We start from the raw sequence: 12,342 nt of genomic DNA, 5'->3' as shown, positions 1-12,342 counted from the left end.
AAGGAAATAGATGTATAAAAACTTGAAGAAACTCTCATGAGATTTGCTTTGGTACTTCATTGTTGTTTTGGTTTCTAGTTTCTAAGCCATCTGCTGGCAATAAAATAACTACAAAAATAATTGTGTGAGGCGAGAAGTGTAAACTCTGACCACAAGTACTTTTACACTTTCTGATCAGTACTAACAGTATGTTATATTTTATTTTGAGTTTTCAATCTTTATTTTTATTATACTTTGATTAATTACCTACAACATGAAAAATCAAGTGTAATGTTACTGTAAGTAAAATAACAGATAAAATAAAAATGCTTGATATATTCTCAAGACGGGTGATATGGGTATTAAAACTTTAATTAAAGTTAACCTAACAATGACCTAAGAAGAAGACCGAAAAGTTTTTTGAACTTTGTTTTAATTAAAGTTTTAATACCCATACCAGTCATCTTGAGTATACATTTTTACTTCAAATGGGTTTCCCATAATCACACAAAATGTTTGATATTTGGTTATAAAGATTTTTATTTTTCATTTGTTTTCACTCTTTATTATCATAATAAATGTAAAACATGGAAATTTAGTATGTAAGATAATAAAATAAAAATAAAAATCTTTATGTAGTATGCACACCAATAACTTGTGCATTACAGTATTCCATACAGTAATGTGAGATAATGTACACACTATGATATTCAACTTATGTCAGGGAAGTTTTAGTCAAACATGGGTCATAAATTAATAAACATAAATAGATGTAAACTGTTACAAGGTTTAAGCTCTTTAGAATAGATATCTGTGGTTTCTTCGTACAATTTGCAGTTATTCTAACAAAAAAAAGCTAATTTAGATTTATTACCTGATATTCATGATCATTATGAGGTCAGTCAAATTAATCAACACTACGAAGAATTAACATTGATAAAATAACAGATTAAATATAAAGTTTAATTGTTTGTTTTTGAATTTCACGTAAAGCTACTCGAGGGCTATCTGCGCTAGCCGTCCTTAATTTTGCAGTGTAAGACTAAAGGGAAGGCAGCTAGTCATCACCACCCACTGCCTACTCTTGGGCTACTCTTTTACCAACGAATAGTGGGATTGACCATCACATTATAATGCCCCCACGGCTGAAAGGGTGAGCATGTTTGGTGCAAATGGGATTCGAACCCGTGATTTTTGGATTACGAGTTGAACGCCTTAACCCACTTGGCCATGCCGGGCCTAAAGTTTAATTTAAAAAAATGTTTAGTTAACTAGAAAGATACTTGTCAATTTTTAGGTAATGAAAAATATTTATCTTAAAATCAAAATTACTTTGCACATTGTATAGTCAACAACTAAAAGAAAAAATTCATGAGCAAATCCTTAATTTAAAAAAATCTTAATACTTAACTTGAAAACCTAATGTTTTGCATATGAAAGCCTTGTAATGTTTTTTTAACAATCTGCAAAATTTATAAAGATACAATTGCATTATCAAAAGTTATAGTATAAATATTTTCATGGATACTTTTGGGGTTACAAATTGGGTGGATACTACCCTGCCCATGTTGGTACGGTTGATCTGTCTGTATCCATACCATTAATAGTCGTAATCTGTGTAGGAAAAATATCAGTGTCATTTTTTATTGAACTACAGAATGTGATATTTCAGCAAAAATCTTATAGCCTTTTATTTTGTCCTAAGTGTTCTGTACAATTTTTCTAGGTTTAAAAGAAAGCAACTTTTAATCCCAGCTTTTGAACACGAGTATCGTCATGGATTTCAGCACATCAATGTACGGTAAGCATTGATTTAGTTAATTTTGTTTTCATGCACAGTAGTTATTAATTCTCACCTGTGTTCCGTGTGTCTTGAAAACACATGAAAACTGTATTATAATGCATGTTAATTTTGTCATTGCATGTGTTTGAATAAGGTCTTGGTAGTAAAGATATTTGAGATCTGTGGTGAGTAGTTAATATTTATATACTGTTGGGCCTTGAGGTTGGGGTTGATAAAGATGTAGTTAAGAAAAGTGATTTCTAAAAAAAAGATTCTGTAAAGAAACATGAAATTTGTTCCATAAATATATTATTCACTTGAATGTTTCTAAATCATACTGTTTTTATTCTATTAGATAAAAAATGCCTATATAATTAAAATTTAAAATTCTCACCAAATTTAATTCCATGGAGCACAACATTAAGGAAGTTGTTTTTTTTTGCTATACTTCATTCCATTTTTAAGTTACTTTTTCTCTTCATAATCATGAAGTTCATATATTTATCCATTTTTGTTTGACAGGGGTGAGATTAGCTGTCTCTCTTCTCATGGAACAGTGGTTGTGTTTCTCCAGAATGATGCAGGCTTTGTTCGATGGGGTCCCACACAAGAAAAGGTGGACCACCTACTGGAAATGTACAAGCCTGGCAAAGATAAGGAACGAGTGCAATTTCTAGCACCACCTAGAGTGCAATCTCAAGCCCCTCAGACAGTTGTTACAAACAGTCAGTTACAAGGGCCATCACCTCAGATACCAGCAGCAAAAGTGCATCTTGCTGCTGAGCAACCAAATCCAGTGTTCCAGCAGACAGGATCCACAATTGTAGAACATCAGTAAAATTGTAATTCCACTTTACATACTTTAGGTAAAGTAGAGGAAAATTAGTTCACCAAAAACTTTTAATCATAGTGAAAAGACACTTGGGTATGAATCTAGTTTTTGTAAAAAAAAGCTTTAAATATGGAAGTCTTTGTAATTTTGTCACAATATAGAACTTGTAAAGTTCTTGAGCTAGATGTTACCTATCTTGTTCTAAAATATGGGAATTGCTGTGGTCCTGTTAAGTAGCAGAATCTCTTAAGAAAATATTGGAATTGTTACAATTAAAATTTTAATATCTTAAGATAAAAATTTAAAACGTGGACATCACTGTAAAAGTTTTAAACTGTAACAAAGATGTAAAGCTTTCAGCAGTAAAGGAGATAAATTGTAATGATAATTGTACCAGGTAGTAGCTTTGGATCGGATAAGCATGTTGTTTCTGATAATATAAATATTTTTTGCATTACATCAAAATACGGTGCCCTACATGATGACTGGAGTATATTTTTGAATCAATTATTCTGGTGACTTATGAGAAGGACTGTGCATTAGCTCAGAGAAAAGAGTGCATTTTCTGGTGATTTGTGACTTAAGATCTGGAAACATTCAAATATCTGGTGATTGAACTGTAAGAATTGGATCTGAGAAGACTGTGCATTTTATTTTGATTGTGCTTGAGTTATTATTATGACTCTTAAGATATTTCCATATATGTTGATTGAACTGGACTGAGCAATATCTTGGTCAGAGGGTTTTACTTCTTGTGGCTTGACTAGGATATGCATCGTATCTTTTGAATTGGGAATATAATGTGTTAGGTAAATGGATGAAAGTTCACTAGGTCATTGATTTGAAAGTGACTGGATGTAAGACACTTTCTTCTTTTTATGGTTGTATTAATTGTATACATTAGATCACATTATATAATTTAAAATCAGAATTTATTGTTATAGAAATTTTGATCAAAGGTGTTTAAGTGAACACACAATATTAGATATCTTTTCTCATCATCATACAAATGAATTTAGGATTTTATGGTGGGAAGAACCTTTTATTAAAATATTCTTCACAACTAAGAAGTTTTCTTTTACAATTTTTTTTTAATGTGCAATCTCCTCCATGAATCCCGGCTTGTTTACATAAAATGGTGTTTAAGGTTGCACATGAGAACATAGTAAAGTCGGGAATGTTATTGAATGCCTTTATGAATTATATTTGAAGAAAGATTTTCAGATAATTTCGAAAATAAGTGTAATATATCAATATATCTGTACAGTACACATTATATTGTGTAACAAGTGTTATAGCCACTGTTCTTAGGAACAAAATTACCTTGTTTAGTGGTTAGTTGTTAAGATATATTGTAGATGACTATAATCTTTTTTTTATAATATCTCAAATGAAATAACTATTTAATTTTATTTTTTGCACAACTGATTTGTTAAAGTTTAGTTACTGCTTCTTTAAAAACTGTATGTAACTTTCTGGTTTATGGCAGTTGCTAATTTACAAGTTTGTTTTGACCTGTTAATATGGGTAACAAATAGGAAGATTTTCAACAGTTTTATTGTAAATGTGTTGTTTTATTTGTTTCATTGTAATGTATTGTTTTATTGTAAATGTGTTGTTTATTGTAATGTATTGTTTTATTGTAAATGTATTGTTTTATTTGTTTTATTGTTATGTATTGTTCTGTTGTAAATGTATTGTTTTATCTGTTTTATTGAAAAGTATTTTATTTTAAAAATTATGTTTGAAGAAATGAAAGTTGTGTACCAGACAAACTGTTTTTATGTTCAGTAAAACAATAAGTAATTGGATGTGTAAGATTTTTTTTTTCAGGTATGCTACCTATATGCATAATCTAATTCTTGGATCTACAAGAACCAAGAAAAGGTATTCTCTCTCTAAAGGAACTTTTCTAGTGAAATGGGTATGAATTTTATTATACTTACAACGTAAACTTAGCAAATTTACATTTTTTGACAAAAAAACAAACAAAAGAGAGAGATGGATGGTGGAAGACTTGCACTATGGAACTTGGTATTTTTTATGTAAGTGTTATTTGTCTGTGAGCTGTAACACAATGCAGTACGGTTATTAGACTTGTTGTAACTTACTGTAAGAAATAAACCAGAATGCACAACACCACACTGATTTTCTGTTGCAAGCATGTACAAGTTGGTGCAAGTTTCATCTCAGTGTATGATAATATGTTGTGGGTTTCTATTCTCTTATCATGATACATTTAGCTTGCCTGTCTGTTGCTATGTTATTTAACATTATTAATATCAATGTCTTATTTTAATTTGTCATTTTAAGCATTTCAGCTTACGTAATAGTTTCTTTGTTGCAACATACACAAATCATTGTAATAACTTCTGTTAAGCTGTAATATATGATGATGTTTTTTAGGCTTACCTAGTTTTACTATAATGTATTCAATTTTTATGCTGTAAGAAAAAACCTTTATCAAACAGTCTCTTATAGGATCAGCCAAATGATGTTGACCAGGTTCACCCACAATACTATAATTGTGTAATATATGCTTATATATGTAGTTTAAAAAAAAGTTATTTTGTAATGTATGAAGGGGTCTTGCTATTTTTTACTGTGAGATTTTTTTTATCAGGCAATGATGTAGTTTTAAAATTCTTTGGAAGGGTACATATAAAACAAAAAAAAAATATCTGTTGATGAATTTAAGTATTTCAGAAATTGTAGATACAGACTGAGTTTTAAATAATTAAAACTGAAAATGTTAATTTGAATCCAGCTCATTTTATTTGTTTTGGTCTATTAGTGTAGATTTAATTTACTTTTATATTTTGTTGAAATTAACATCAGAAGTTAACATCATCACAAAATTAAAATTGAAAGCATTTTGCTATAAATATACAGGGTGTCCCAGAAGTCTTTACTCATATGGAAAAATACACCAGTTTATTTGCATGTTATTAATGGCCATACACATATCACTTTTTGGTATACTTTGCAATCAGGGTATTTTCTTTCCTGAAACATATATAACTGACATTTAAAACATGTGTTTGAGAATTTAATGTTTTGGGACACTCTGTACAATGTTTAGAAATATGAAGTGTTTTAGTGAGTTAACTCTCTATGTATACACATGCTCTTCAGGATAGTTCTTGGAATTTAATAACAGAGCTATAGTTTAATAAACTACTTTATTACTGGTGACATGTATTGGTTATAATTAAACTGAAACAGTTTTATGATACTGGTTATATTTTGTGATATCTAAAGCACGTATATTAATTCAGATGGAAAAAAGTTTTGGGAACACAAACTTCCATATCATGATCAAATTGAAATATTTGGTTACAGAACACAATTTAAAATTTTAAAACAGCTATCATAATATAGTTCAGAATTTTTATCTGGTATTGCACTTAAAATGCTGTATTCTAAAGTCACATTATGTAAGATACGTTTAAAATTACAAGTGTTTTTTTTTTCTAAATCAGTATGACTCTCCTTTATCAGTCAGTGGTTTCATTTTCAGTTAAACCAAGACTGTAGCTAGTTGAGAGATTTCTCAAAAATGGGAAGAAGTGTTGAATACTGTGTAAATTGAAACTGTGACAAGTTTTACTTTTGTTTTCAATGATTATACATAATGCACTAACAAGAAGTAAAACGTCTATAATTAATACTGCCCCCCAGGACTTGTAGTGTCTATCGAGTGACCACAAACTGTCTTTAGCCTCATTATTTCAACTTAGATAACCAGGTTAATGCTTACAAATGCACAATGTTTGCAATGCTTAATTTAAATATGGCTACACTAACTCAAAACTGCTACTAGACTTGTCAACTTGACATTCAGAAATCTTTTTTTTAAAAAAGACCAAAATCTTCAGCTAGAAACATCATAATGGCAGTAGAAGATAAGAACAGATATAACTGAAAAATTCTGCAGTAAAAAGATGAAGCCTGCATGCTCAGTTCAACATTCTAAGAGAGTTTGAACTGATAAAACAGTAAACTCTTCAAGAGAGGTTTACTGGATACAAGTATAGGAATGAAAAGTTCACCAACTGTTCAATACAGAGTTCTCTCATTGTTTCCATGTTCATATTCCAGAATTAACAGTGAAAACTTTCCCCTTTGGTATAATTACAAGTGTTATTTAGTGATGAGTTTCAGTGTAAAACCATTATTTTTGTGTATATCTCATTCCCATTTGCAAGTATTACTAGTTTTCATCTATCTTTCAAGCACAAAATAATTGCAGAAAAACTTAAAACTACTGTATTTTTTTTTACAGCAAGTTGTCAGTTTTAGCTGCTGACCTAGAAGTACAACACACTTGATTTTTGGTTATAAAATTTTCCTTGTATTGGATGAAAAGTAGATCAGCCTCTTACTATCAGTATCTGAATCTTAGACAAACTTTTAGAATTTTGTGAAATATAATTATATTACTCCTAAAACTTTAACATTGTCTGGTTTAAACTTTAGACATTTTAAACTAACAATTAGCCAGTATTCTTGTAATTTAACTGACCCATCATATTATAAACAGAACTGTTATTATCATAATGTCCTTCTGTACTGATACCTCTATCAAGTCAAAGCCAATAGTTTCATAATGTAGGAAAATAGAAAAAGTTGTATATGCCTGTAATTAAAATAAATATTAATCTCAGCCCTCTTCATGTCATTTCATATGACAATTTCTTGGCAAAACTTGTTTTAAGTTGAACTTCTTCCTTGTACTAGAACTATTTTTATTCAAAGTATGTTTTGGTTTGATGTTCACAACCATTCAAATAATGTTATTTGTGATACATTCTCACAAAAATGTTCTGTTTCTTCAGTTAAGAATGTCATAAATCATCAGTATTGTTTTATAAATTTAAAGTGTTGCTTACAAATAGTAAAATATTTAATATTTTGATTATCACTTGCAAATCGTTTTTATCTATTGCAGAAATTATTTGTTTTATATTATCACCCACAAATGTTCAATTTCATCACCGTAAAATCTCACTGAATTATACTTTGAATGAATTTCATTGATCACAATGACTGCTATAACTAGTTTTATATATCAGCTTTTATGAAATACATTAACAACAGTTAGTCACTTTTGTATTAGTTGATTCAAGCATAATAAGGATGTTAAATTTAAATGTGCTGTAACAAAGTTAGCAACAATAATGCATGACCAGGTGTGTTGGAGAAATTATGTATAGTGTTGTAAAAGAAGCAACTTCATGTTACATAACCTGTTTCAACAAGTTACATGGAATCCAACACCAGAGTAACTAATCTTGTTAGTGTCAGGCAGGGTATGCAGTTAAGTCACACACAAAGTATGTTTAAGTGGATACTTCAGGTCTCTTGTATTTTTCTGGGCCATGTGTGGCTTGGTGGTTAGTATGCCAGATTCTGGTCCCAATCCCATGACTGCAGAAAGAAGAGAAAAAAAAATGTCTGCCTGGAAAGTGCTGGTTTCTCCAGTGTGTTCCCTATGAAGACATCACAGTGATAATCGTATTCCTAAATCTCCCAGTAACCTTCAAAAATCACAATGTTTGAGTAAACCTAAAAACATTTTTTTTTTTTTTTCACAACAAAGAGACTTAGTTCTCTGAACACTCTTGTACTGGAAACTTTCTCATTTTCTAAATATTTAAAAAGAAAATTATATAACAGAATTGGTATCTCTCTTAAGTTTTCTATCACTCTTCAGACATACTATGTTTTCTTGTTCATCACATTGGTATCTAGTTTATTTCATCAATAATATTTTTCCTTTTTATGACTAGTTGCCCACTTCTCTCTCATATGACTAATGTCCAGTTTATGAAACTTGAAAGATGTGCAGCAATAGAGACTATTCTATACTTTCTTCATTTTTAAGGATGTTTTTCGAATCATTGGTTTTAAACAAACATATTTCTAAGCATTATCAGTATACTGGACACCACTTTCAGATTTCATATATCTTGGTCTATCTGTGTGAATTTTCCATGTTTCATTTTTTTTGTCCTTTCTCTATGCTTGAAGATGAAAAAAACCTATGCTGATATTAAAGGAAGTTTTCACATCCTGCTCTGGTTTAAGACCACTATTAGTTTTGTGTTTTTGCTTAAAAAGATTTCTGTTGTTATTACCTCAATTCTTCTTCCCTTATTATTCATATTGTCTGCAGCTAACTTGTGTCTTAACAGGCTACTAACAGCAGTCCATTATTTAGCTCAGAGCCATCTTTAGATGGAATAAGTCACTGGTTAGTCAAACCTTATAATTAATAACCTAACATCCACTAAACCTTCCAAGTTCAACTATATTCAGATCATCTACCAACATGTTACACTTTCGACTCGTGTAGGTTGGACTGTTTATTCACTCTTTAACTCATCGTTTGCTCAACCTTTCAAATTGAATTGTATTTACACCTTTTTAACCCTTGAACCTGCTTTTGAGAATCAGTATTACCCTGGCATACAGGTCCTCTTACTCAATAGCCTTTTAACTTAATGCACAAGAGTTGTCTGACTCATACTGAAGTGTGTAGAATTCACTTCACTTGGTCATACAGCATAGTGGCTCAAGTATAATTCTTTAGCACTATTCACCTTTATTTCTACTTGTTTTGGTGGATTATTTGGCTTCATCTGTGTGTACCATTATTCACACAGTTAGTTTGCCCTGGAACCAATTTAAAATGGAGCTAGATGGGTGTCACAAGTTCAACTTCTTATTAAACACTGGAATTATCTGGTGTCATTAAAAAGGTATCACTTGAGAATTTCAATTAATGCTTATGACACGTTTTAATACCCTCAAGTGTGGTGATTCTGGATCTGTACATTGAAAGATATAGTAACATAAGATTGCATTTTAAAACAAAACTCAAAATATATAACTAACTTCTTGTTTCATATGACTCACTCTCTTCCTCGGGTCTCAACTGTATCTATATGAAAATCTTGAAAAAAATGAAAATGACAACACTTTGAGCATATGTAAATACATTCTGTTGCTGGAAAAGAACTATATAGAAGGAGTTGACGTGATACCACAATGTGATGGAAGAGTAGCTGAAACCAAAGAATTAATGCGACTGAAATTTTGAGGTACGTTTAATTTCACTTCAATTTTAAAGATATTAATCCTGGTGATTTTGCTCGAGATTTATTAATAAAGTTACATGAAACCCATAATCAAAGATTCTACTGATGTCCAAAGCGTTGTGTGTTGATGGAACTGTGGAATGAAATATCACACAAGTACTCGATTACTTTATCAAACATTATTTTAATTTTCAATCTGGCCAGTAAATTTAAAAATACCCTTCCATAATTTCAGTTCCTTATTAACAAGAACTAGTATACCAGAACAAACCAGCATAAAGATTACTGCTGAGTAGTTATGCCAGGTTGTAAGTATTAAAAAGTTCACAATTTTTTAACTAAATGTTGATACACACACAAGAATAAAAAAAGGCTTAAAAATGAAGCCTGATTCACCAACATTTAAAATAATCTTGCTTACATAAATATATACATATATGGACCTGATCTACTTAATTTGCAATGATCCTTGATGCAAGCCTGGTAGTGATTGGGTGATTTATGATGTATGTACATTGTTCCAGGAGATTAACATGAAGGTTACTTTTCTTGGTGCATAGAAAAGCTCAGTAAACAACTGAATACAAATGCAGCATAGCTTATGAATTTCCTATAGGCAGCTAAAAAGTAGCCTTTCTTTTAAATAAATACTTGGCTTATGTTAAGTATAGGTATTTTATTTATTCCTTTTGAACATAGAATATGACAAACGTCTGTTTCAACAACACGTCACAAAGAAAACAATGTACACGCTTTGAAAACCTAAAGGCAATTTACAATTTTTGTTTTATTTACATCAAAGTAACCTATGAAACATGTCCATGGCTCGGAGTATTTTACTACTCTTTCAGTACTTAATGTATGCTAGTAAGCACAAACACACTTCTTCTGTATCACCAGATACATCTGTAGTTTTCCTTATTTCCAATACCAGTTGTCAACATTGCCAACCCAGATTTCTTAATCCTTGGTTCACTGAACTGCTTCATCACCAAATGGTGTTTGAAGAGTGACAATCTGGCTTCCACTGGTTGTTTATATGAGTGACCTTCACATTTGTAATATAAAACAAAAACCTTAACTTTGCATTTCCTATTTATAGAAATCACAAAATAAACAGTTTTTTTAATTACTTATGTTTGTTCAATTCAAATAATAATGAAATTTCCTATGTATTTTATTTCTAATAACATTTGAAATAATAGTTTCACATTTCCTAAATACAATATATAATGGAATTCTTAGTGTTGAACTTTTATTTATAATTGGCCACCTCACAGTATGAAATTCTATTTTTCATAATTTAAATTTTTATTACTACATTATATGTAGTGATATTACATGATAATTTGATATCTTCAAGATGGTTATTGGACAAAATGAACCTATATATATAATATATATATATAAACTATACACAGTTTTCCCATTACATTTGTAACAAATGTTTACAGCACACTCAAGTCAAGAAACTAAACTCGGACCACATAATCATTTATTATTATTGTAAAAAAAATAACACTTTTACTGTCAATCAATTTGTTTTTGTAGAATGCAATTCTTTCCAATAATATTGAAGTCAGCAATTTTAAAATAATTTATACTTCTGAATTAAATAACAGTGGTATTTGTTTGCACTAATAATGATGTCATAGCTACACAAAGATGTCATACCAGATACATCTATACCTCTTCACAAAGTACACTCAATCATAACGTGTTATTTGAAGAAAAACTTTGGATATCATTCTGACTTATCCAGACCAGTTGTACAATTCTTATCAGTTGTTTCAAGCCAACATTACATATCACTCTGTTGGCACAATCAAACCAATTGTACAGTAGCATCCCATCTTAATCAGTTCTTTCTCAGCAGTTTTAGATGTCACTCTAACTTATTCAGGCCAGTCCTACATTCTCATCATACCTTGATCAGGTGATTAAGTCCAACATTCCATCTGCTGACATATTCAGAACAATTGTACAATACTATACCATACTGATCAGTTCTTCCTGAGATGTCACTCTAGCTTATTTAGACCAGTTACATTTTCTCATCAAATCTATAAATGAGTTTATTAAAGCCAACTTTAGATGCCATTTTGGCTACATTCAGACTAGTTGTACACCATCATCACATTCTGAATAGCTACTTAAAGCCAAATCTAAAATACACTGGCTTATCCAAGCCAGCTGTTCAGAATATGATGACTGTTTAGAGCCACATTTAAATATTAACTCTACCTAGATCACACACAAGTTGTGCAAGCCATCACAATCAGTCTTAAACCAACTACAAGTACCATTTTAGTTCAGCCATTACACATTGGCCAGTTATTTAAAGCTTAACAACAGATGTTTATCTAACTTTTCCATAGCAGTTGTACTTCAACACAACATTTCAGATACATCTCCTACTGAGGTGCTATTTGCATTAATTATCAACATAATTACATCTTCTTCCAAATCAGCAGTGAACAGACATTATAATCTATCCTGATGAGTTGTTTAAAGCCAGACACTGATGTCTGTAGTTTTACTTTGACCCTTATTTTTCTACTTGTTTCTAAACCAGTACTTTGCAACCAAATGCAGATGTTTATAAAATACATCTAAATTAGTTGTTTAACGTACATGAATCCACA

General features: G+C 30.5%; 1 protein-coding gene across 4 annotated transcripts in view; it reads left to right on the top strand.

Moving 5' to 3' along the window:
* The window catches only part of LOC143251032 (mRNA (2'-O-methyladenosine-N(6)-)-methyltransferase-like), a 38,271-nt gene extending 32,911 nt beyond the window's left edge, over positions 1-5,360 (top strand). For all 4 annotated transcript variants that reach the window (XM_076502319.1, XM_076502318.1, XM_076502316.1 and 1 more), the window contains exons 14-15: positions 1,706-1,780; positions 2,285-5,360. In XM_076502319.1, coding sequence (XP_076358434.1) covers positions 1,706-1,780; positions 2,285-2,600 — 391 coding nt within the window. In that variant the 3' untranslated portion in view covers positions 2,601-5,360. The remainder of the gene's footprint in view (positions 1-1,705; positions 1,781-2,284) is intronic.
* Positions 5,361-12,342: the final 6,982 nt, after the last annotated feature.

This window comes from Tachypleus tridentatus, chromosome 5 (genome assembly GCF_004210375.1).
Source record: "Tachypleus tridentatus isolate NWPU-2018 chromosome 5, ASM421037v1, whole genome shotgun sequence".
NCBI lineage: Eukaryota > Metazoa > Arthropoda > Merostomata > Xiphosura > Limulidae > Tachypleus > Tachypleus tridentatus.
The sequence above is the reverse complement of the archived record's forward strand: the minus strand, read 5'-3'. Positions and strand labels throughout refer to the sequence as shown.